A 27,860-nucleotide genomic window follows, 5' to 3' on the forward strand; every position below is an offset into this window, starting at 1 on the left:
TTTTGACTCACCATGGGTGATGGTCGGATTCGCGTTTATCGTCGAAGGAATGAGCGTTACACCGAGGCCTGTACTCTGGAGCGGGATTGATTTGGAGGTGGAGGGTCCATCATGGTCTGGGGTGGTGTGTCACAGCATCATCGTACTGAGCTTGTTGTCATTGCAGGCTATCTCAATGCTGTGCATTACAGGGAAGACATCCTCCTCCCTCATGTGGTACCCTTCCTGCAGGCTCATCCTGACATGACCCTCCAGCATGACAATGCCACCAGCCATACTGCTCGTTCTGTGCGTGATTTCCTGCAAGACAGGAATGTCAGTGTTTTGCCATGGCCAGCGAAGAGCCGGGATCTCAATCCCATTGAGCACGTCTGGGACCTGTTGGATCGGAGGGTGAGGGCTAGGGCCATTCTCCCCAGAAATGTCCCGGAACTCGCAGGTGCCTTGGTGGAAGAGTGGGGTAACATCTCACAGCAATAACTGGCAAATCTGGTGCAGTCCGTGAGGAGGAGATGCACTGCAATACTTAATGCAGCTGGTGGCCACACCAGATACTGACTGTTACTTTTGATTTTGACCCCTGCTTTGTTCAGGGACACATTATTCCATTTCTGTTAGTCACATGTCTGTGGAACTTGTTCAGTGTATGTCTCAGTTGTTGAATCTTGTTATATTCATACAAATATTTACACATGTTAAGTTTGCTGAAAATAAACGCAGTTGACAGTGAGAGGACGTTTATTTTTTTGCTGAGTTTATGTTTTGAGGAAAATATTTCATATTGTCAATGCCTGTGTGCATCCATATGGGCCAATGGATGAACGGTTGCAGCCAATTATACACACAGGGAGGCGCCAAAGACCAGGCATGGGTACGACTACAGGAAGGTATATTTCAGAACTGGTTAAAAAAAAAAAAAAAAGATTATTAAACTTATTATAACATATAAACATAATGCAATGTGTTTGTTATAAAATATTATTTAGTTGCAGCTATTAAATGTCATTTACAAGTCAATTGGTACTTTATTTTATTTTCCACCAAGAGGTCATGAATAGGGAGGAACTAAACCACAGTTTACTTTCACTTTCTCTGCCTTAGGAAATAAAATAACAGAAGTAGGCTAGGGTTTGAACCACACAATGTTTTGGCATATATAATTTTAATTAACTTTTATTTATTATCAAAACAAACAAACGAATTAGCAAATATGCCCAAACTAACGCTCATCGGATTGTACTTTTGGATTTGTCTGGCGCAAAAGGTGGTTTCCGGAGGTAAGTTGAACCGATTGGCAAGGCCGAACGTAGTTTTTGGCCTACTTAATATTTGTAATGTTACTTGTGTGCTATAGTGTGCTTCCTGTACAGCCTACGATATTATCACATAATGTTTGACTATCATGAACAATAGGTATAGGATATGTAATAATGTGCCTTATGAACACAATGTGCGTTGCAACTTCAAGAACACGCGAAGCCGACCAAGTGTTATTCACATCAATTAAAAAAACATGGCAATCTGAAACAAGAAGCTTTTATAGCGACATTATTAACAATAGCCTAAACACGCTCTTCATAGTGATTTTCAACATGTAAAGTCAGAATGGTTTTAAACGAAGTCTATGCGGGTTTCGATGAGAAATAAGGACCGCACCCTTATTATTTTTCGAACACACACACACACACACACACACACACACAATACAGGAAGTAATCAAATATTAAGTCTTGGGCTGAATTCCAAACACTTAAAGACATACCCTATCCCCTCAGCCCTCAAATTAAGTGGACACTTCTGTTGACGTATCATGACGTCTGACGTGTATACACTTGCAGGGCAAGGGGCAAGGGAGGAAGGAATGATTTTAAATGGACTGCACTTGCCCGGAAATTTGTCACTCGTTCATCCCGGATGATTGTGTTTTCAGCCATTGGTAGTTTGTGGGTGCTTTATATGCGCTACAGTCAATTATGATTGCATGTCTGCTCATATTAACTGTATCATTATTAATATACTCCCCCTGTATGATAGCTAGCAAATTAGTTAGCTAACTAATGTAAGCCTGCCTTGCTGGAACTTCTGAAGGAAAATGTTTTATTTCCACAATTTCCAAAAGCTAACCAAACAAAAACCTCATTACTTTTACGAGACATGTTTGTGCTGTCATGTGCATTAGTAGCACAATTTCAAACCTTTTCGCATTCGTTTTTACTTACACTTGTATGTTGTAAGTTTCGGCTGACTTTTCTTAGTGGATGTACATTCATTGCGAATTGAATTATGGGGTGTTTCAGGCCCCGACGTGAACATAATTGTACACTCGCAAACTCAATCAAAAACGAGGGCTGATGGGCTTACATTGGGAACTTCTCTTGTTTGGCTAATCGTTTGGACCGATGTCCAAGATGGTGACAGGGATTCCCCCAAGGGCATAAGGCGAGGGCAAGTGGAGGAGGGTGTGTCTTTTATGAGTTTGAAACACAGCCCTGGCCTGACCAAGGCGTAAACCTACAGAAGGGTCTGCATGATCATGGCAGGGGTGGTGATATGGCCGGGCCTTAGGGGGGCTACCTTCTTGCCCCTCCAAATAAAATATTGAAATATTTGTCATTTATTTGACTGAGGTGCACATCAACAGAAAGACCCATCAATCTCAGATAAAGCATCCGAGCAAGCGAAACGGCACCCCTCTGTCTCAGTATTTGTAGACAATGTATCTGATAACATCTGTACCAAAAGAGTATGGCATGTTTCAGCAGAGAGGAAGTGGCGAAGTGAGAGGGCTCACTCTCGCCAAAATCAGTCCAGAATAAGCAGATATAACCTTGTTGCCTGCCTTCCCGCCTTTGGGACAATGACTCCCATCGTTAGCGCAGAGACATGAGTATCTCATCATTATATAAAGTTAGGATGCTGGCTTCCCCTAAAGTAAATTGATAATTGTTTTGCCAAAATTATACAATTACTCCTATATAATTACTCCTGCCTAAATAAAAACATTCAAAAATACTATACCAGAGAGCATGACTTAGCCACAGAGGATCATTAAAATACTTCACCAGAGAGCATGACTTAGCCACAGAGGATCATTAAAATACTTTACCAGAGAGCTTGACTTAGCCACAGAGGATCATTAAGATACTTTACCAGAGAGCTTGACTTAGCCACAGAGGATCATTAAAATACTTCACCAGAGAGCATGACTTAGCCACAGAGGATCATTAAAATACTTCACCAGAGAGCATGACTTAGCCACAGAGGATCATTAGCTTCTTAAAAAAAATAGCTGTGGATTGTTTCAAATCACTAGTGCATAGGCCTTTTCCTTTTCCCACAATTTGGGCAGCGGGTGTGGAAATATGTCTAGATGACTGAGTTTTGGCCGTCAATAAGAATTTGTTCTTAACTGACTTGCCTAGTTAAATAAAAGTTAAATAAAAATATATATTTTTAAAGAATCTAAAATATGTGTGAAGATAATGTGTCTTGAGTATAATCTTTTATGTTGCAACAAGAAGGGGAAGGGCGTGTTTCTCTACAGAATGCACTCAGCTCTCCCGCCAATCCTTGCCCATCGATTGTTTCATTATGTGAATTGTTTGCCGTTTGATTGTTTATTTTTTATCAATTCCCCATTACACATGTCACCAGTAGGCCTAGTAAATGTACCGTTAATCTCTCTTCATTTGGTTACATACATTTATGTTAATGCATGCATTAAATACAGTAATTTACCATTCTCGGGGTGGAAACATTGTTTGCAGAATTCACAACCTGCTACACTTGTGAGAAACAAGTTTTGTTTTATTTCATAACCATTATGAGTTTTGTCAATCTTTTCCTTGTTATTTGTGTGGAGTGCTCCATGAGCAATGAGCATGTGTCTGGTTTCTGTCTTGATCACGTTGAGGGAGCACGTGAGTGCCTGTGTACTAGAGGTCGACCGATTATGATTTTTCAACGCCGATACCGATACCAGTTATTGGAGGACCGAATAAAGCCAATGCCGATTAATCGGCTGATTTGTTTATTTATTTGTAATAATGACAATTACAACAATACTGAATGAACACTTATTTTAACTTAATATAATACATCAATAAAATCAATTTAGCCTCCAATAAATAATGAAACATGTTCAATTTGGTTTAAATAATGCAAAAACAAAGTGTTGGAGAAGAAAGTAAAAGTGCAATATGTGCCATGTAAGAAAGCTAACGTTTAAGTGCCTTGCTCAGAACATGGGAACATATGAAAGCTGGTGGTTCCTTTTAACATGAGTCTTCAATATTCCCAGGTAAGAAGTTTTAGGTTGTACTTATTATAGGAATTATAGGACTATTTCTCTCTATACGATTTGTATTTCATATACCTTTGACTATTGGATGTTCTTATAGGCACTTTAGTATTGCCAGTGTAACAGTATAGCTTCTGTCCCTCTCCTCGCTTCTACCTGGGCTCTTACCAGGAACACATCGAATACAGCCACCCTCGAAGCAGCGTTACCCATGCAGAGCAAGGGGAACAACCACTCCAAGTCTCAGAGCAAGTGACGTGTGAAACGCTATTAGCGCGCACCCGCTAACTAGCTAGCCATTTCACATCGGTTACACCAGCCTAATCTTGGGAGTTGACAGGCTTGAAGTCATAAACAGCTTAATGCATTGCGAAAGCTGCTGGCAAAATGCACGAAAGTGCTGTTTGAATGAATGCTTACGAGCCTGCTGGTGCCTACCACCGCTCAGTCAGACTGCTCTATCAAATCATAGACTTAATTATAATATAATAAACACACAGAAATACGAGCAGTATTCTGTGTGAAATAGGTTAAATTACCAGAGATTCTCACATGGCCCTTATATTAGGCTATCTGTATTACTGGGGTATATGCTAGATGTAGCTTGAAGAGAGCAGAGTTGGAGAGACTTGCACTTTCTCTTGAGCTATTATAGCCTACCTTATAGGAGTGGGAGGATTTTCAGAAGGAGAAATATGGGTGATCAATATTAAGGCCTTTCTAGGCAATGTAGTAAACTATAGCTTAACCTGTTGGGGCTAGGGGGCAGTATTTGCACGGCCGGATAAAAAACGTACCCGATTTAATCTGGTTATTACTACTGCCCAGAAACTAGAATATGCATATAATTATTGGCTTTGGATAGAAAACACCCTAAAGTTTCTAAAACTGTTTGAATGGTGTCTGTGAGTATAACAGAACTCATATGGCAGGCAAAAACCTGAGAAGATTCTGTACAGGAAGTGCCCTCTCTGACCATTCCTTGGGCTTCTTGCCTCTTTTTATTGAAAACTTACGATCTTTACTGTAACGTGACACTTCCTACGGCTCCCATAGGCTCTCAGAACCCGGGAAAAAGCTGAATGACGTCTTTGCAGCCCCTGGCTGAAAAACATTAGCGCCTTTGGTAAGTGGTCTATCAGAGGACAATGAGACTGAGGCGCCTGCACGAGGCGACCCCATGTTTTTATTTTCTCTCTCTTTGTACTAAAACACGGTTTCCCGGTCGGAATATTATCACTTTTTTACGAGAAAAATGGCATAACAATTGATTTTAAACAGCGGTTGACATGCTTCGAAGTACGGTAATGGAATATTTAGAATTTTTTTGTCACGAAACGCGTCGGGCGCGTCACCCTTCTTTACCCTTTCGGATAGTGTCTTGAACGCACGAACAAAACGCCGCTATTTGGATATAACTATGGATTATTTTGAACCAAACCAACATTTGTTATTGAAGTAGAAGTCCTGGGAGTGCATTCTGACGAAGAACAGCAAAGGTAATAACATTTTTCTTATAGTAAATCTGACTTTGGTGAGGGCTAAACTTGGTGGGTGTCTAAATACCTAGCCCTGTGATGCCGGGCTATCTACTTAGAATATTGCAAAATGTGCTTTCACCGAAAAGCTATTTTAAAATCGGACATAGCGAGTGCATAGAGGAGTTCTGTATCTATAATTCTTAAAATAATTGTTATGTTTTTTGTGAACGTTTATCGTGAGTAATTTAGTAAATTCACCGGAAGTTTGCGGGGGGTATGCTAGTTCTGAACGTCACATGCTAATGTAAAAAGCTGGTTTTTGATATAAATATGAACTTGATTGAACAAAACATGCATGTATTGTATAACATAATGTCCTAGGATTGTCATCTGATGAAGATCATCAAAGGTTAGTGCTGCATTTAGCTGTGGTTTGGGTTTATGTGACATTATATGCTAGCTTGAAAAATGGGTGTCTGATTATTTCTGGCTGGGTACTCTGCTGACATAATCTAATGTTTTGCTTTCGTTGTAAAGCCTTTTTGAAATTGGACAGTGTGGTTAGATTAACGAGAGTCTTGTCTTTAAAATGGTGTAAAATAGTCATATGTTTGAGAAATTGAAGTAATAGCATTTCTAAGGTATTTGAATAACGCGCCACGGGATTCCACTGGCTGTTACGTAGGTGGGACGAAATCGTCCCACTGGCCCTAGAGAGGTTAATCATAGGCCATGTAGTGTATGTGGACACCCCTTCAAATTAGTGGATTTAGCTATTTCAGCCACACCCGTTTCTGCCAGGTGTATAAAATCGAGCACGCAGCCATGCAATCTCCACAGACAAACATTGGCAGTAGAATGGCCTGTACTGAAGAGCTCAGTGACTTTCAACGTGGCACCGTGATAGGATGTCACTTTTCCAACAAGTCAGTTCGTCAAATTTCCCGCCCTGCTAGAGCTGCCCTGGTCAATTGTAAGTGCTGTTATTAGTGTGAAGTGGAAACATCTAGGAGCAACAACAGCTCAGCCGCGAAGAGGTAGGCCACACAAGCTCACAGAGCGGGATTGTCTGTCCTCTGTTGCAACACTCACTACCAAGTTCCAACTACCTCTGGAAGCAACATCGGCACAATTTTTTATTTTTTTTTATTTCACCTTTATTTAACTAGGCAAGTCAGTTAAGAACAAATTCTTATTTTACAATGATGGCCTACCCCAGCCAAACCCTCCCCTAACCCAGACGACGCTGGGACAATTGTGCACCACCCTATGGGACTCTCAATCACCGCCAGTTGTGATACAGCCCGGGATAGAACCAAGGTCTGAAGTGACGCCTCTAGCACTGAGATGCAGTGCCTTAGACCACTGCGCCACTCGGGAGCCCAAACGATTTGCGTTTGCTGGGAATAACTGTTCGTCGGGAGCTTCATGCAATGGATTTCCATGACCGAGCAGCCGCACACAAGCCTAAGATCACCATGCGCAATTCCAATCGTCAGCTGGAGTGGTGTAAAGCTCGCCGCCATTGGACTCTGGAGCAGTGGAAACGTGTTCTCTGAAGTGATGAATCATGCTTCACCATCTGACAGTCTGATGGACAAATCTGGGTTTTGTGGATGCCAGGAGAACTCTAACTGCCTGAATGCATAGTGCCAACTGTAAAGTTTGGTGGAGGAGGAATAATGGTCTGGGGCGTTTTCATTGTTTGGGCTAGGCCCCTTAGTTCCAGTGAAGGGAAATCTTAACGTGACAGCATTCAATGACATTCTAGACGTTTCTGTGCTTCCAACTTTGTGGCAACAGTTTGGGGAAAGCCCTTTCCTGTTTCAGCATGACAATGCCCCTGTGCACAAAGTGAGTTCCATACATAAATGGTTTGTCAAGATCGGTGTGGAAGAACTTGACTGGCCTACACAGAGTCCTGACCTCAACCCCATCAAACACCATGAGAATTGGAATGCCGACTACGAGCCAGGCCTAATCACCCAACATCAGTGCCCGACCTCACTAATGCTCTTGTGGCTGAATGGAAGCAAGTCCCCACAACAATGTTCCATCATCTAGAGGAAAGCCTTCCCAGAAGAGTGGAGGCTGTTATAGCAGCAAAGGGGGGACCAACTCCTTATTAATGCCCATGATTTTGGAATGAGATGTTCGACAAGTAGGTGTCCACATACTTATGGTCATGTAGTGTAAATTCCCTGTGCTTCTCTGCCCATGCGTAGGCTATAGCCTACTCTATTTACTTGAGACAACACGCGCACTTGATAGTGCAGGTATGGCTACTGAACTGGAGGCAGCAAGAATGATGACAACGACACTTGCTACGTTATGCATAGGCCTATAGGATATAGCCTGCCTTTTAGGAGGATGATTTGCATGCAGAGACAAATAAATGGCTAATCAATACTTATTAAAAAGACACAACGCTCGCTCACCATAGTAGCCTAACCTATGTGTGTGTTGTACCTTTTTCCTTTTCAATGATTAAATGTTTTGATTCCACTTTGACTTGCGTTGGACCCTCCACTTCTTTCCAATATCAATATTTATTTGCAGACACTGTAGTAAATTACAGTCTAATCATATTTCAGCTAGTTTCATATTTAAGTTTACTGCCACGTGGTTTTCCGCTCATGTAGGCAGCCAACTCTATCTCAATGAGTCCACACATACTAGACACACTTGAACTCTCAGGCCCAACTAGGAGAAGTAGACTACTGAAGTTGAAGCAGCGAATTCTAAGTGTGTGAATCATGCAAAAAATATGTGATTTTAATACAATAGGTAGGCTAACACATACAAAGCAGAAAGAGGACCGTTTCCAAATAATCTGTGGGACAACCTAAATACAGTGTTTTCATCCAAAAGTAATCTGTTTTACCACCCGCTCCCACCTGCAGACCGAGCCGCAATGATCTCTGTCGGAACCCGCAGACATCCCGCGGGAAAGCAGCCCTCTAGTACACAGTCAGTACACAACACTATGCTCATCATGTCTTAGCAGGATCAGATGGTGACAGGGGTCCCAGCAGGGTCAGACAGCCAGGGAAGACTAGTCTACGGAGCTCAGGGGAATTTAGCAGTATATTAACAATATCAATGAATGATACAAAGTTCCATCTTGAATTGATGGGTAGACCTACAGTAGCTACAGGACAGCAGTTTAAGCTTACAGCTACAGTCTGGGATCTGGGAATAATGATCATTTCAATTAATGAACCATTGATTCTATTCTTGGATGATATATTGTATAAATGTACACCAAGGTAATTCTTTGTCATGCCTCATCTTAGGAGGATCAGATGGTGGGTCAGGCAGTCAGGGAAGACCAGTCTGTGATGGATCTCAGGTGAATGTTTGCAGATACAACACTCTCTGTGCAGCAAACACTGGACAACCCAGATGCTATTTTAAGGCAGTCTGACAAACCTCCGAAGTTGATTTCCTAACTGTATCATGGGTTGATAGAGGCTTTTCCCGATACACAAAACATGTAAAACAAAAATGTGAGGAAGACCTGGTAGAAGCTATTGATGATGATGATGAATGGATGCAGATATGTTTGAATGCCCAGTCATGTTCATATCATCTCAGATATAAATTACTGCAGTTTAAGACCACCCACAGAATGTACTATATGCCAGTGTAACTGAATAACATGCACTCGGAAATGTCATTCCTCTGCTGGAGCTGTAAAACACAAAAGGGGGCATATTGACATATGTTATGGTCTTGTGAAGGCTGGCTGAATTCTGACAAAGAGTATGTTCTTTCATCCAGCAGTCCTACAGATTCTCCCTTCGCCCTGTTTTTGTTTGCTTTAATATTGGAGACTTATCTGAAGTAACTGCATTTATAGCGGATAAGAAATGTATTGCCATTAATTGGAAAGTTGGTTATGCATCACTAGCTTTGATCTATTACCAGATTAAGGGTATACTGGGCAACTTTCATAAGGTCTGGATGCCTTATATGGAATTCAGTACGACTAAAGGAGTCTGTATTGAAAACATGCCCCTGCCAGGGGAGATGGCTATTTAGGCAATCCCTAGCTGCTGGGGGTCTGCAGTCCTGTGGGTGGTCACTCTGGTCTTGGTCTAACACACCCAAAACTAATAATATATGTTTCACTAAGATCCTAAAGCTGAGTGGGGTGTGTTGGGTTGGGGCACTGCAGGGGGGTGGAGCCCTAGGGACAGGAAGAGGGGACCCAGCTATATTGTGACCAAGTAAAAAGAGATCTACAGTACTATTAGTCCTATGAAATTAATTATATGGAGGATTTTCTATTTCTGTGTGTTAATGTATATTTGAGGTGTACACTGCATTCGGAAAGTATTCAGACTTTTTCCACATTTTGTTACATTACAGCCTTATTATAAAATGGATTAAATAACAAAAAATCCTCATCAATCTACACACAAAACCCCATAATGACAAAGTGAAAACAGGTTTTTAGAAATGTATGTAAAAAAAAAAACGTATATACTTATTTACATAAGTATTCAGACCCTTTGCTATGAGACTCGAAATTGAGCTCAGGTACATCCTGTTTCCATTGATCATCCTCGAGATGTTTCTACAACTTGATTGGAGTCCACCTGTGGTAAATTCAACTGATTGGACATGATTTGGAAAGGCACACACCTGTCTATATAAGGTCCCACAGTTGGCAGTGAATGACAGACCAAAAACCAAGCCATGAGGTCAAAGGAATTGTCTGTATAACTCCAGGGCAAGATTGTGTCAGGGCACAGATCTGGGGAAGGGTACCAAACATTTCTGTAGCATTGAAGGTCCCCAAGAACACAGTGGCCTCCATTATTCTTAAATGGAAGAAGTTTGGAACCACCAAGACTCTTCCGCCCGGCAATCGGGGGAGAAGAGCCTTGGTCAGGGATGTGAACACTCTGACAGAGTTCCTCTGTGGAGATGGGAGAACTTTCCAGAAGGACAACCATCTCTGTAGCACTCCACCAATCAGGCCTTTATTGTAGAGTGGCCAGACAGAAGCCACTCCTCAGTAAAAGGCACACGACAGCCCACTTGGAGTTTCCCAAAATGCACCTAAAGGACTCTCAGATCATGAGAAACAAGATTCTCTGGTCTGATGAAATCAAGATTGAACTATTTGACCTGAATGCCAAGCGTCACATCTTGAGGAAACCTGGCACCAACCCTACGGTGAAGCATTGTGGTGGTAGCATCATGCTGTGGGGATGTTTTTCAGCGGCAGGGACAGGGAGACTAATCAGGATTAAGGGAAAGATATAGGGAGGAAAGTATAGAGAGATCCTTGATGAAAACCTGCTCCAGAGCGCTCAGGACCTCAGACTGGGGCGAAGGTTCACCTTCCAACAGGACAACGACCCTAAGCACACAGCCAAGACAATGCAGGAGTCTCTGAATGTCCTTGAATGGCCCAGCCAGAACCTGGACTTGAACCTGATCAAACATCTCTGGAGAGACCTGAAAATAGCTGTGCAGCGATGCTCCCCATACCACCTGACAGAGCTTGAGGTTATCTTCAGAGAAGAATGGGAGAAACTCCCCAAATACAGGTGTGCCAAGCTTGTAGCGTCATACCCAAGAAGACTCGAGGCTGTAATCGCTGCCAAATATGCTTCAACAAAGTACTAAGTAAAGGGTCTGAATACTTATGTAAATGTGATATTCCAGTTTTTTACTTTTAATGAATTCGCAAAATATTCAAAAAACCTGTTTTTCCTTTGTCATTCTGGGGTATTGTGTGTAGATTGAAGGAAAAATATATTGAATCCCTTTTAGAATAAGGCTGTAACGCAACAAAATGGGGAAAAAGTCAAGGGGTCTGAATACTTTCCGAATGCACTGTATGTGAAGAATACGTAGGATAGAATAGTTTATGTACAGCAATAGTTGAATAGGATGGCCTTAACTAGAATACAGTATATACATATGTAGTGGGTAAAACAGTATGTAAACATTATTAGAGTGACCAGTGTTCCATCCATGTCTATGTTGTACCTTGGCTGCAAAGGGAACGAGAGGGCCCAGCTTGAACAGGGCATGAATCTGTCGTTACAGAGAAACACATTAAGCTATGGATAGAAGGATGAATAGACTGTATGTGTGTTTTTTTGTGAACAAAGCAAATTAAAGGTCGGAACTGGGAAGGAACTTGTGTTTGGAGAGAGTTGAGTTATTGACCAGAGTGGTGGGGGTCGGGCTGGTGGGGTCAAGAGTTGTTCATTTGTTAGGATATTGGTTAAAGGTGCTACACAATATTTATTATTGAATTACCTTTGATCAAGTTTAGTCATATGAATCACTTAAACATATTTAATAATGATTTCTTACCTAGCTTGATGATTGTGGGCATTTGTGCTTTCTTTTTGTTCTAAATAGAGACGGCATAGTGGATTGTTTAAAAATGCAGGAAATTGGCTTTAGATGCCCCAACAAATGTAGGGACCCCCAGATGCCCCGCTAAGTTATCTGGAAATAAGTTATGATGAACTTCCCAGGGTGGTGAAAGTGCACGCAATCTTAATGCTCCTTTCCAATAAATATTGAGGGTCTTATTCTGGTGACATGATTATTGATACATGACTGCCATAATAATCTAATCATGTAGACTAGCCTACCAGTACGCCTACCTGCACTGTATCTGAGAGCTGTTAGCTAGAACGCAGGTGCCAAGACCAGAGTAGGAATTAGCCGACGCCAATGGCGACATTATAGACAAAATACTTTACAATTTACATACATTTAAAAACATGAACATGTAGTGTGTGTGTGCATCTATCAGTTACACATACATGTCAGTACATACATACAGGTAGGTCACATGGGGGAGAGGCGTTGTGCCGTGAGGTGTAGCTTTATGTGTTGTTTTTAAACCAGGTTTGCTGTTAACTTGCGCTATATAAGATGTTAGGGAGTTCCATACACTCATGTGCACTACGTCATCACACACAGCCTTTAATTCTCAAAAAGTCTGTCTGATGGAAACATCTCTCTGGTGGGAAAATGTGCGTATTGTTTCATGCAGATTTTAGAATAATATCATGGAAATCAGTCGTAAATTGGATGGAAACCTAGCTAGTGATATAATAGTGAACAGGGTGTAGACAAAGACTTTAGTCTATGGTGTAGTCTAGATACATTTCTGTTCCAGTGGTGGTGGTGAGGGGGAACATACTAGTCAAAGTGTTCAGACTACATAGACCAGATACACCCAGCAAGCAGAATTCTAGATATAAACAGTAAAGGTAGATGATAATGTCTCTTTCAATGCCAATAGGGTTAGGACTACATATTTATACCCCAACCATAATGTGTTACCCTGGATACATTGATACTCTGATACATGTATGAAATGTCTGCTTTCCTAGATGATCTTTCTCTTAAAGTGGGAGGTGAGCTGGTGTTGAAACCAGATAAGTCCACAGTGACTGACCCCATCACAAGCATCGCATGGAAGCATGGGAAGAACAAGGTGGCAGAGTGGGACAAGGATTTTGGTGGTCTGGACATCTATGCTGCCTTCAAAAACCGTACAACCCTGGACCAGACTACTGGAGAGCTGAGAATCAGTGGATTGATGAAAACAGACAGTGGAGTTTATTCTGTGGAGTTCAACAGCAAACTGCCTGACAAGACATATAAGCTATCTGTTTTCAGTAAGTGTGTGTGTGTGTGTGTGTGTGTGTGTGTGTGTGTGTGTGTGTGTATGCCTCTATATGAAACAGCAGGTTATGTATTGCAAGCATTTCCCCAAATTATTCCTGTTTCTTTCCTCTATTTACAGAGCCAGTCCCCAAACCCACAATCACTTCTTCCTGTAACACCAACAAAACCTCCTGCACTCTGACCTGTGAAGGTGACACCACTGATGCTGAACCAGTCACCTACAGATGGAAAGAGGGAGAGGGGGCATGGGAGGTTGTAGGCAAACAGCTTACTGTCTCTAAGAGTGACACTGGCAAATCAAACAATGGTTACAATTACACCTGCAAGATGAAGAATGCTGTTAGTGAGGAAGTCAGTGAGGTGTTTGGAGAGGTGTTTGGTCCAGGTGAGTGGACACTCATTTATTTAACTAGGCAAGTCAGTTAAGAACAAATTCTTATTTTCAATGACAGCCTAGGAACAGTGGGTTAACTGCCTTGTTCAGGGGCAGAACGACAGATTTTGTACCTTGTCAGCTCAGGGATTCCATCTTGCAACCTTTCGGTTCCTAGTCCAACACTCTAACCACTAGGCTACCCTGCCGCCTCATAAGTGTGTTACAGTCTTATGTATTGATATGTCAGTAACACTGCTAGTATTGTAGGACATTTTGAGTGTGGAACTATGCTGAATACCTGATCAACTCCAGTCAAAGTATCAATACAAAATGTGTTTTCATTTCAGAGCGTTCCAATACCGGTGCTGTTGTTGGTGGTGTTGTCGTTACCATTGTAGTGCTTGTTGCCGTCATAACAGGTAAGAACAGCACATCTATAGTAACAGAACACTGTACATGTGCAAAGTTCTGAAGCACAGATTGACTTAACAGCAGCAACAACAGTGAGCTATACCCCCTGAAGGGGATACCTGTTCTACCTGTATTTACAGTAGTGTTCAGGCTACTGTTACAGTCAAGACAAGGGGTTAGATGCACCACCTGCTGTAGGTCACAGTCTTCATAATGTGTTACAGTGAGGCACCAATTTGGACAGTGCACAGTATGGATTAGTCTAATCTGAATTAATAAGCAAAAAGGATGGTAATTACTTTGTGTTAACCTAAAATATGTTTATCGTACTGTTAGGTTCTAATTCTCAGAGTAAAAATTCGACGGACACTATGAAAGCTTAAACCAAGTTTATTCATCCCAGAGGATCAATACAGCTGCATTAGACAAAGACATATTCACACAAGCACTGATATTTAATCCTTTTTCCTATGCTGAGTCTCCTCCTACACTTCTGAACAGCCAATGCATCTCTGTTGCTAGACAGAACCTTAGTGATATCTGTTCTTCCTCACTTCATCTGACCTGACCTCTGCCCCAAAGTGCTCACTCCTCCCCAACTTACGCCTGTCATGGTGACTGGTCCCAGACTGTGTCTCTTCTCCTCCCAGAAGACCCCACCCATAGGATCTCTGATGGCTAACAATAACATATCCTGACATAATGTAAATGTTATACATTACCCTCTCTCCCTCAGTGACATGAATAAGAATATTTCATATTCTCAGGACCCAACAGTACAATGGATATTGCATAGATGTGAAATCGCTGGCTAGGTTATTTTACCTTTCTCATAGAATATATCCATCCTGTTTTTTTTCAATCGAGTGGCTCAACAGGCAAGTTTTACTTTCACAGAAAGCTCATGTCTGCTATGAAGGCTGAATACATAGCCACAGTCAACATACTACAAAACTGTTTGTTACAAACAAACTAGAAAAATGACTTGAAATAAACGGCTCACAGTGCCTCAATGATGAAGATGTGGGCCATGAAACCACAGATAGCCATTCATTTCCAATGGAAGAGATGCGAAGTGTGCGAGGGACAGTTGCTAGCATGGCCGAGGGTCGTGAACAGGGCGGGACCAAAGTTGGGAAAGCTGAACTTTATGCAAATACTTCCCGCCATTGTGGCATGCTTGAAGTACATCACAACACACACAAGTCAATAAAATATAATGTTAGGAAACGGCTAAGATTAAGCCGTGGGTAGAATCTTAATTGTTTACTCCTCGCATCCTCTCTCCTCGCTTCCTTCTCAAAAACCATTGGAGGAGAAGGCCATGTTGATTTTGTCCATCCACACCAGATGCTATCAGGACACTCAGGTTGAAATATCAAAACAAACTCTGAACCAGCTATATTAATTTGGGGACAGGTTGAAACACATGAAACATTCATGGATATTTAGCTAGCTAGCTTGCTGTTGCTAGCTAATTTGTCCTGGGATATAAACATTGTGTTATGTTCCCTGAAATGCACAATGTCTTTTTTATGGCTCTTTGTAGAATTTTGACCCATTTTGAGTCACACAAAATCGTGTTTTCTCTACTCCGACAATTAATCCACAGATGAAAGGGGAAACCTACTTTGTTTCTAGTAATCTCTCCTCCTTCAGTTCTTCTTCTTTTCTTCTTCTTCTGTGGACTTTGTATGGCGGTTGGCAACTGGAGTGTGGACCTCAGTTCATCTTTCAATCACCCACGTGGGTAAATGCTCCTAAAAACCAATGAAGAGATGAAAAAGGCGGAACTTGCAGCACATAATGCGTCAAAAATAGAAGCAAGTTCTATTTTAGCACCTGGCTACGCAGACACTCATTAACGCGCGCAATCATTCTGGATGAAATGATTAAATAACATGTACAATGCATTCGGAAAGTATTCAGACCCCTTGACCTTTTCCACATTTTGTTGCGTTACAGCCTTATTTTAAAATGTATTAAATAATCCCCCCCCCCCTCTCATCAATACACACACAATACCCCATATTGACAAAGCAAAAACAGATTTTTTTTTGTATATTTGCAAATGTATATATATAAAAAAAAAAAGAAATATTACATATACATAAGTATTCAGATCAGTACTTTGTTGAAGCACCTTTGGCATTGATTACAGCCTTAAGTCTTCTTGGTTATGATGCTACAAACTTGGCACACCTGTATTTGGGGAGTTTCTCCCATTCTTCTCTGCAGATCCTCTCAAGCTCTGCCAGGTTGGATGGGGAGCGTTACTGCACAGCTATTTTCAGGTCTCTCCAGAGATGTTCGATTGGGTTCAAGTCCAGGCTTGGGCTGGACCACTCAAGGACATTCAGAGACATGTCCCGAATCCACTCCTCCATTGTCTTGGCTGTGTGTTTGGGGTCGTTGTCCTGTTGGAAGGAGAACCTTCGCCGCAGTCTGAGGTCCTGAGCACTCTGAAGTGGGTTTTCATCAAGGGTCTCTCTGTACTTTGCACCGTTAATCTTTCCCTCGATCCTGACCAGTCTCCCAGTTCCTGCTGCTGAAAAACATCCCCACAGCATGATGCTGCGACCACCATGTTTCACCGTAGGGATGGTGCCAGGTTTCCTCCAGACTCGACGCTTGGCAGTCAGGTCAAAGAGTTCAGTCTTGATTTCATCAGACCAGAGAATCTTCTTTCTCATGGTCTGAGAATCCTTTAGGTGCCTTTTGGCAAACTCCAAGCGGGCTGTCATGTGCCTTTTATTAAGGAGTGGCTTCCGTCTCGCCACTCTATCATAAAGGCCTGATTGATGGAGTGCTGATGAGATGGTTGTCCTTCTGGAAGGTTATCCCATCTCCACAGAGGAACTCTGGAGCTCTGTCAGAGTGACCATTGGGTTCTTGGTCACCTCCCTGACCAAGACCCTTCTCCCCTGATTGCTCAGTTTGGCCGGGCGGCCAGCTCTAGGAAGAATCTTGATGGTTCCAAATTTGTTCCATTTAAGAATGATGGAGGCCACTGTGTTTTGGGGGACCTTCAATGCTGCTGAATTTCTTTGGTACACTTCCCCAAATCTGTGCCTCGACACAATCCTGTCTTGGAGCTCTACAGACAAATTATTCTACCTCATGGCTTGGTTTTCCCTCTGACATGCACTGTCAACTGTGGGACCTTATATAGACAGGTGTGTGCCTTTCCAAATCATGTCCAATCTATTGAATTTACCACAGGTGGACTCCAATCAAGTTGTAGAAACATCTCAAGGATGATCAATGGAAACAGGATGCATCTGAGCTCAATTTCGAGTCTCTTAGCAAAGGGTCTGAATACTTATGTAAATAAGGTATCTGTTTTTTATTTTATTATAAATTTGCAAACATTTCTAAACCTGTTTTTGCTATTTTATTATGGGATATTGTGTGTAGATTGATGAGGACATTTTTTTATTTAATCAATTTTAGAATATGGGTATAATGTAAGAAAAATGTGGAAAAAGGGGACGGGGTCTGAATACTTTCTGAATGCACAGTATGTGTACATTTATTTTGCAACACCAGCGGAGTGGTCAGCATGTTAGCTCCCTTTAAAAAAGCATGTGTATATTTTGTGATTTTTGTCATTCTTTGAGTTTGTCTTGCATTCTTGTTGATTGTAGGCCTGGGTAAGTCCTTTGATGTATGCCTTTATTTCAATGCATGTGTAGGATTTATCTAGCATAGTTTGCATTTGTCGTCAGCTGTTTAATTCACTGGTTTCACATTGATTTGAAGTCGGCCTTGTGCAGGTACTGTATGCATGCTCTCAGAAATGATGTCTCCTTATTGCAGCTTAAGCATGTAAATGTGGGTGAAGTCATACTCAACAGCTGACAGAATGGTTAATGCATAGACTTGTACTTTATTAGGGGTTATTTCTCACTCTGTTAAACCTAACACATAAGATACACAACCATGGATCAACTTGGAAAATAAAATGTGTATATTTGTACTCCTCAGGATTTTTGGTGTGGAAGAAACAGACAGGTAGGATAATTCTGTCTCTTCCTGTCTCAATTCTTCATACTCACTGCTTCACAGAACATTTGAATGAAAATGTTAATGTCTTACATTTCTGAGTTTCTATTTCATCTCAGGATATCCCCTAGACACCTGGATTGACTTTTTTGAGAAGGTTTTGTGGTGGAATGTTTGGGAAGTTTTACCTTAACTTGACTCTGATTCATATTTAACCTGCTGACAGGGCCCCCAAAGTAATACAAACACAACATTATTCATGTACTGCACTATATACACATACTTCCATGCACTACACACATGCTTCCTCACAGCACAGGACATGTGTGTTGTTTTTGTCCTGTTCCAGAAAATGTTTCATGTATGTGTGTGTGAGAGAGAGAGTCCACAGCAGTAATTTCACAACCCAGAATATTTCCATGTTTTCTCTTATGCAAATTTAAAGGGCAAATACCTCCTAAATTCAAGGAACCTATTCTACTCTGTTTACAGTAAACAATGTTGATGGCTGGTGTAACTTTACAGGGGATGCAGGCAACATTCGGGATGATGTTGCCCCGGATACAGTTTACAGCACTGTAGGGGATGTTCAGGTCACCAACCGTGGATCTTCAGGGGTTCTCTCTGGGGTTGCCATGGATACAGTTTACAGCACTGTAGGAGAGAAGTCTTCTAGAGATTACTCCATGAATCAGACTAATAACAATCAGCCCACTAACACAGGTAGTAACACTAACACACCTTTTACATGGTACTTCTATGGGGCCATTTTGACAATGCAGATATGTGGAGATGTTGTCAGAAATGTGTTACTCATATTATTTGTGGTGACATTTACATTGGCAAGAAAAAGTATGTGAACCCTTTGGAATTACCTGAATTTCTGCATAAATTGGTCATAAAAGTTGATCTGACCTTCATCTAAGTCACAACAATAGACACACAAGCGTGTTTAAACTAACACACAAATAGTTTTTTTCTTGTCTATATTGAATAGATCATTTTAAAAATGCACAGTGTAGGTTGGAAAAAGTATGTGAACCCCTAGGCTAATGACTTCTCAAAAAGCTAATTGGAGTCAGGAGTCAGCTAACCTGTAGTCCAATCAATGAGATGGGATTGGAGATGTTGATTAGAGTTGCCCTGCCCTATACAAAACACTCACAAAATTTGAGTTTGCTATTCACAAGAAGCATTGCCTGATGTGATCCATGCCTCGAACAAAAGAGATCTCAGAAGACCTAAGATTAAGAATTGTTGACTTGCATAAAGCTGGAAAGCGTTATAAAAGTATCTCTAAAAGCCTTGATGTTCATCAGTCCACGGTAAGACAAATTGTCTATAAATGGAGAAAGTTCAGCACTGTTGCTACTCCCCCTAGGAGTGGCCATCCTGCAAAGATGACTGCAAGAGCACAGCGCGGAATGCTCAATGAGGTTAAGAAGAATCCTAGAGTGTAAGCTAAAGATTTGAAGAAATCTCAGGAGCATTCTAACATCTCTGTTGACGAGTCTATGATACGTAAAACACTAAACAAGAATGGTGTTCATGGGAGGACACCACGGAAGAAGCCACTACTGTCCAAAAAAAACATTGCTGCACGTCTGAAGTTCGCAAAAGAGCAGCTGTGTGTTCCACAGCGCTACTGGCAAAATATTCTGTGGACAGATTAAACTAAAGTTGAGTTGTTTGGAAGAAACACACAACACTGTGGAGAAAAAAAGGCACAGCACACAAACATCAAAACCTCATTACAACTGTAAAGTATAGTGGAGGGAGCATCATGGTTTGGGTCTGCTTTGCTGCCTCAGGGCCAGCATGCTATCATGTATGGAAAAATGAATTCCAAAGTTTATCAAGACATTTTGCAGGAGAATGTTAGGCTATCTGTCCACCAATTGAAGGTCAACAGAAGTTGGGTGATCGAACAGGACAACGACTATTACGGGAATTAAGTTATCAATGTTCTTAAACCGAACTTCAATTCAACTACTCAGTTTGTATACCAGAAGTTGTAAGGTTCCGGTTGAAGGAAACAGACTGAGACCTAGCTTACAATGATCAGAACGTTTATTTACGAGAGCTCTAAAATCCATACAATGCACACAGCCTTTTATATTACACATTTCGTCATACAAATGCCCCTCTTCTCTAACACTGACGATGCAGTTTACAAACTTTTCTACAACACATACATTGTCTATCATATCTTGCACATGGTACCTAATCTACTGTAAGCCTCAAGGTTTCTCCCCTCCCTGGGTGGGGAGACATTCTTCCTGTTATCAGTTCCTCCGTGGTCACAAGTTGTCTGCTCTCTGTTAACAGTTTCCCTTATCCTTGAATGTCTTGCTTACATTGCTAAATCATTAAGCTTTGAGTAAATTATTCTTCCACACACACATTAGTAAATTAATCTTACAATCACGTGGTTATACATTTTCAGGGTGAAATCATTTAGTCAAACCTTTAACCTCTATGGGCTAGGCGGGACGAATTCGTCCCACCTACGTAACAGCCAGTTGAAGCCTGTGGCGCGATTTTCAAATACCTTAAAAATCCTATTACTTCAATTTCTCAAACATATGACTATTTTACAGCTATTTAAAGACAAGACTCTCGTTAATCTAACCACACTGTCCGATTTCAAAAAGGCTTTACAACGAAAGCAAAACATTAGATTATGTCAGCAGAGTACCAAGCCAGAAATAATCAGACACCCATTTTTCAAGCTAGCATATAATGTCACAAAAACCCAGAAGACAGCTAAATGCAGCACTAACCTTTGATGATCTTCATCAGATGACACACCTAGGACATTATGTTATACAATACATGCATGTTTTGTTCAATCAAGTTCATATTTCTATCAAAAAACAGCTTTTTACATTAGCATGTGACGTTCAGAACTAGCATACCCCCCGCAAACTTCCGGCTAATTTACTAACAATTTACTAAATTACTCACGATAAACGTTCACAAAAAGCATAACAATTATTTTAAGAATTATAGATACATTACTCCTCTATGCACTCGATATGTCCGATTTTAAAATAGCTTTTCGGTGAAAGCACATTTTGCAATATTCTAAGTACATAGCCCGGCATCACAGGGCTAGCTATTTAGACACCCAGCAGGTTTAGCACTCACCAATATCAGATTTACTATAAGAAAAATGGTCTTACCTTTCCTGTTCTTCGTCAGAATGCACTCCCAGGACTTCTACTTCAATAACAAATGTAGGTTTGGTCCAAAATAATCCATAGTTATGTTCCAACAGCGACGTTTTGTTCGTGCGTCCCAGACACTATCCCAATGGTAAATAACGGTCGCGCGGCGCATTTCGTGACAAAAGATTTCTAAATATTTCATTACCGTACTTGAAGCATGTCAACCGCTGTTTAAAATCAATTTTTATGCCATTTTTCTCGTAAAAAGCGATAATATTCCGACCGGGAATCTGCAATTAGATAAACAGCCGAAGGAAAATATATCACTGGGTCGAATCGGGCACGCGCCTAATTCCATTGTCCTCTGATGGGCCACTTGGAAAAGGCGATAATGTGTTTCAGCCTGAGGCTGCCTCGTCATCGTTCAGGTTTTTCCCGGGCTCTGAGAGCCTATTGGAGCCGTGGGAAATGTCACGTTACAGCTAAGATCCTGACTCTTCAATAAACAGAAGCAAGAACAACAACACCTTGTCAGACAGGCCACTTCCTGCATGAAACCTTCTCAGATTTTTGCCTGCCAAATGAGTTCTGTTATACTCACAGACACCATTCAAACAGTTTTAGAAACTTTAGGGTGTTTTCTATCCATATGTAATAAGTATATGCATATTCTAGTTACTGGGTAGGAGTGGTAACCAGATTAAATCGGGTACGTTTTTTATCCGGACGTGAAAATACTGCCCCCTATCCCAAACAGGTTAATCATATAAATTCCATTACAACGACCCAAAACACAGAAGTAAATCAACAACAGAATGGCTTCAACAGAAGAAAATACGCCTTCTGGAGTGGCCCAGTCAGAGTCCTGACCACAACCCGATTGCGATGCTGTGGCATGACCTCGAGCGGTTCACACCAGACATCACAAGAATATTGCTGAACTGAAACAGTTTTGTAAAGAGGAATGGTCCAAAATTCCTCCTGACCGTTGTGCAGGTCTGATCCGCAACTACAGAAAATGTTTGGTTGAGGTTATTGCTTCCAAAGGAGGGTCAACCACTTATTAAATCCAAGGGTTCACATACTTTTCCCATCCTGCACTGTGAATGTTTACACGGTCTGTTCAATAAAGACATGAAAACGTATAGTTGTTTAAGCAGACTGTGTTTGTCTATTGTTGTGACTTAGATGAAGATCTGATCAAATGTTATGACCAATTTAAGCAGAAATCCAGGTAATACCAAACGGTTCACATACTTTTTCTTGCCGCTGTATTTGAAGAACATGTTTTATTGACATCTACATACAGTATGAGAATGTGATTACTAATGTGAGTTTAAAGTTAGCAGTGTGTGGCCTAGCATATATAACATGTGAATGATGCAGTAGGAATCTGCAAGGAAAATGTGCTTAAATTATGTACTGTGACGAGTATTTGAAATGACCTGTTTGGTTTTTCTTCACATCTATGTATTCGTACTCTGTCAAAATGTCACCCATAGAGGTAACACTGTGGATAAAGATTGTCACCGCCACCCCTTGCTAGTTTGTATGTTCCATAACCCAATTATTTAATGTGCTTCAGTATGAGTCTTCTGCTTCATTTGATCTGCTCCATGGTTGTCAATCAGGACATTTTGAGTTCTCAGAACTGTTTCCATATTGTTTTGTTTGATATGACTGTTGCTGGATTAGAGATGGGGCTTGTTTTGTCGTCATAAAGCAGAAGTAGCCTTAGAAGTCGCATAGATGCAGGTAACCAATGGTTACCCGGACTATTTGCATTGTGTGCCCCCCCCCCTCTTTTACTCTGCTGCTACTCTCTGTTTATCTTATATGCATAGTCACTTTAACCATACATCCATGTACATACTACCTCAATTGGCCCGACCAACCAGTGCTCCCACACATTGGCTAACCGGGCTATCTGCATTGTGTCCCACCTCCCGCCAACCCCTCCTTTTACGCTACTGCTACTCTCTATTCATCATATATGCATAGTCACTTTAACCATACCTACATGTACATACTACCTCAATAAGCCTGACTAACCGGTGTCTGTATATAGCCTTGCTACTGTTATTTTCAAATGTATTTTTACTGTTGTTTTATTTCTTTACTTACCTACACACACACACACACACACCTTTTTTTCTCACTATTGGTTAGAGCCTGTAAATAAGCATTTCACTGTAAGGTCTACACCTGTTGTATTCGGCACACGTGACAAATAAACTTTGATTTGATTTGAGATGCTCATCTCAGAATATCAGAGGAAGTTAGATTACTATTTTATTTGAATTCCGTTGATAACTGTAAGCAGGAAGTCACTGTGTATGATGCTATGCTTACTGGAATCATGTATTGTGAAGTTATTCTTATTATCAAAATAGAAGGTTAGTAAGTGGGAACTTATTGGTGAGTGGGGGCAAGTAGTACTAATATCTACACCATTTTGCTGACAGTCATTCTGAAATGATCCCTGTTCTACCTGTATTTACAGTAGATCTTAGGTGTACATGTACAGTACACCAGTTGTTTATTGATGTTCTCTGTTGTGTCCTCATTATTGAAGTAGCTTAGAGTGTAAATGTAGGAGAAATCTTCAACAGTTCATTGCTTGTGGTCTTGCAACTTTTATTTCATATATTTTTCTACAGAATCTTAGATTTCCTGAAATCATGATCTAATTTTAGACTGTATAAAGGAAAAGCAGAATTAGATGTGTATCTGCATATCTCAGAATATCAGAGGAAATTGATTGATTCTTTTTGTGTGGTTTGTGATTCATTCTGAGATGGTACTTCCACAGAACTTTGCTAGAATCAAGCTTTGACGATTCTTCCAAGCAGGGTTATGCTGGAATATTATTTGGTGCAACTGTGAACTAAGTTCCCCTTTGTAAGCTCCACAACCCACATACAGGATAGGAGTCATACAGCCCTTAACTGGGGGAGTTGCTTTATAGACAAACTTTGTTCTTCTGTCTTCAGGGATGGCTGTCAACAATACCAACCGTGTTAAGTCGGTGACAAAACTTGAAGAAGGTAAGACACTAGCTAGGTTTCCATCCAATTGGTGACAGATTTCCATGCGAATATTCTAAAATCTGCATAAAAACTAAAAAATGTGCGCTGTAGCCAACAGCTCACAGATACAGTGTGTGGGCATAGCATACATGATGAGATTATTATGGACAAAGGTGTCCGATTTTAAAAATGTTATTTGTCAAACAGCAGCCAACCATCGATCATGTCACCAGAATAAGACCCTCAATATTTATTGGAATGTAGCATCAAGCTCATCACCTTGCACTTTCACCACCTTGTGAATTTCATCATTTATTTCATCTGTAACCAAGTAAACTGCATGTTTTCCTGAGTCGCAGTGGAAGGACCACACATGTCATCACGTGACTCCAAGTTTACTTCAACATGATGGTTATTATATCAATATTTGTGCATGAAATCATTTCCACTGTCATTTCTCACATAATTAATTTTACAGACACAAAAAGATCCCACCTTGTCTACCATATTTTGTTTTGGCGACATTTGGAAAGTTTACTGACAAATTAGCTGTTTCCATCAGGCTGGTCATGACATGTTTTTTTTATCCGACTGTACTTTACTCACATAAAAAGGTTGGATGAACACCTGGTTACAGATTGAGGTGAAAGGAGCATTTCACTGGAATTCTACAATCAAATATGTTGAGGATTGTTAGAACAAGTCAGGTTTGAAAAAGGTATTGCTTGGTGGGTGGGAGAGCTTGCACTGTCTAAGAAACCACTGTCTGGGAAACACTGGTGGTTCAGTAGAGAGGCTGTAGTACATGTTTTACCCTCTCTGTGTGTTTCCTCAGGGGGCAGTGATGAGTCTAAAATGGATGGCAGTGCTGGACCAGAGGGCAAGGATGAGACTAAAACGGATTGCAGCGCTGGGCCAGGGGGCGAGGATGAGACTAAAATGGATTGCAGCGCTGGGCCAGGGAGCGATGATGAGACTAAAACGGATGGCACTGCTGCACCAGGGAGCGATTTAAACGCAGCTGAAAATGAAGAGGCAAATGGAGGTGTGTATGAGAAAGGGATAGTTCACCTCAAGTCCCGCTAAATGCATCAGGATAAATATACAGACATCAGTCTCAAATAGATGGGAAAGACTGGCATCATCTTAAACTGTCATGAATGGGGATAACAGAGAAGGAATCAGTGCCATTGTAATTAAGGCATTCTTGAATCACATTAATTCTGAATGGTTCCATTTCTCCAGTTGAGTTCTCCTATTGTGTTTTCTTGCAGAGCGGTCCGTGCTGCTGAACGAAGACACGGTGAAGTACAACAATGGAGAGGGGGCAGCAGAAGAGAATTCAGCATTGTAGGACGGTAAGTTGGAGTGTGATAACAATGTAGACTGTTTTCACTTCATTTCCCTTTATTGTGCAATACTTCTTGTCAACTCACTATAAGTAGACTGTTAGTCTGTTACCAACTCTTATTCCTAATGATTTATTCCTAACTGATGTCTCTCTAGCCAGGGAACTGTGGACCAGAGGTACACAGATGATTATGAAGACAAGAGAACCCACCGTTTCATCTGGGCTACGAGCACTGAACGACAAATCAAATTTATTTATATAGCCCTTCTTACATCAGCTGATATCTCAAAGTGTTAGAGAGAGAGAGAGAGAGAGAGAGAGAGAGAGAGAGAGAGAGAGAGAGAGAGAGAGAGAGAGAGAGAGAGAGAGAGAGAGAGAGAGAGAGAGAGAGAGAGAGAGAGAGAGAGAGAGAGAGAGAGAGAGAGAGAGAGAGAGAGAGAGAGAGAGAGAGAGAGAGAGAGAGAGAGAGAGAGAGAGAGAGAGAGAGAGAGAGAGAGAGAGAGAGAGAGAGAGAGAGAGAGAGAGAGAGAGAGAGAGAGAGAGAGAGAGAGACCTAGAAGATCTTTTTGCAATTTACAGAAAATTTAAATATGCACAACAAAAAGCAAATCACCTTTAAAGCATCATATTAAAGCTTTGATTATAAATGATAACGCAGCAATAGGTCAGCAACAGAAATCATGAACCAACTCAAAATTGGATGCAATAAGGCTTTCTGTATCGGAAATAACTAGCAATCAAATCAATAGTCAATACTGTCCGTAGTCCAATGGTCAAAGTCAAAAAGAGATTCAGTTCAACCAAAAATGTCCTTTAAATCTATGATTCCCAAGAATTATTAAATTCAGTTCTTTCCCAAAAAAGGTAAATCCACAAAAAATATCAATTATAATCCAGGAGAGTTGATCAAAAATTCACATTCAACGCCCTCACTCCTTGGTGTTGAATGGAAGTCCCCATGTGACAAGTCCAGTATTTGCCCTTTTCCAGGCAAATAATCCAGTGGAACAGGTTTAAACTACACCATTACGGAACTATTTAAATCCTCTTCACACCATAGCCTTTTAAAAATATATATATATTTCCTACCCACATGAACCCATACTTAAATTGACAGGTATCATTTTTGACCAATCAACAGAATTTCCACTCTGCTACACCTAAAACATGGCATAGATCAATACATGTAAACGTTACATTTTTTATTTTACCTAGGAATACATGAATAACCATTCATTCTATTTCATTTCACATCCCATTTAATTTGGAGATGTTAGTTTAGTTTAATCTCGTTTTAGTAAGTAATGTCCAAATCTACAGAGATATTTGGACATTACTTACTAAAAGCTAAGGAATTTCCCAGTACATTTCCCCTTGTTGTACGTGTGTGTGTGTGTATAATGTAAGAATTTTGTATAAAAGCCTTTATATATTTTGCAAAAAACACTGTCAGGCAATTTTTTAATAAAGTTAAATATGATGAAATAAACAAGGGGTGCTGTGGAGAACTTTTGTCTGACAAGTATTGTTCTCCGATCATTTCGGAGTATTTTTTTATATTATTAAAATAAATAATATATACAGTACCAGCCTAAAGTTTGGTACTCATTTAAGTTTTGTTCTTTATTATTGTTTTTACAATTTAACATTGTAGAATAATAGCAAAGACATCAAAACTATGAAATAACACATATGGAATCATGTAGTAACCAAAAAAGTGTTAAACAAATCAAAATAGATTTCAGATTCTTCAAAGTAGCCACCCTTTGCACACGCTTGAAATTCTCTCAACCAGCTTCACCTGGAATACTTTTCCAACAGTCTTGAAGGAATTCCCACATATGCTGAGCACCTTTTGGATGCTTTTCCACTCTGCAGTCCAACTCATCCCACACCATCTCAATTGGGTTGAGTTCGGGTGATTGTGGTGGCCAGGTCATCTGATGCAGCACTCCATCACTCTCCTTCTTGGTCAAATACCCTTTACACAGCCTGGTGGTGTGTTGGGTCATTGTCCTGTTGAAAAACAAATGATAGTTCCACTAAGCGAAAACCAGATG

At 40.8% G+C, this 27,860-nt stretch overlaps 1 protein-coding gene across 3 annotated transcripts; it reads left to right on the top strand.

The window, feature by feature from the left end:
- The first annotated feature begins 1,046 nt into the window (after positions 1-1,046).
- LOC106575549 (uncharacterized) lies at positions 1,047-26,132 on the top strand. 3 transcript variants are annotated; one of them, XM_045697835.1, is made up of 10 exons: positions 1,047-1,277; positions 13,161-13,448; positions 13,577-13,843; positions 14,182-14,253; positions 18,233-18,259; positions 18,776-18,973; positions 24,414-24,467; positions 25,285-25,494; positions 25,724-25,807; positions 25,960-26,132. In XM_045697835.1, the coding sequence occupies exons 1-9, from the start codon at positions 1,211-1,213 to the stop codon at positions 25,801-25,803; spliced, it is 1,263 nt and encodes a 420-aa protein (XP_045553791.1). In that variant the 5' UTR covers positions 1,047-1,210; the 3' UTR covers positions 25,804-25,807; positions 25,960-26,132. The 3 variants fall into 3 exon arrangements, with proteins under 3 accessions (XP_045553791.1, XP_045553790.1, XP_045553792.1); XM_045697834.1 differs by having other exon boundaries at positions 1,048-1,277; positions 25,956-26,132; XM_045697836.1 differs by lacking the exon at positions 18,776-18,973 and having other exon boundaries at positions 1,048-1,277; positions 25,956-26,132.
- The last annotated feature ends 1,728 nt before the right edge of the window (positions 26,133-27,860 follow it).

Source organism: Salmo salar, chromosome ssa16, assembly GCF_905237065.1.
Source record: "Salmo salar chromosome ssa16, Ssal_v3.1, whole genome shotgun sequence".
NCBI classification, from domain to species: domain Eukaryota; kingdom Metazoa; phylum Chordata; class Actinopteri; order Salmoniformes; family Salmonidae; genus Salmo; species Salmo salar.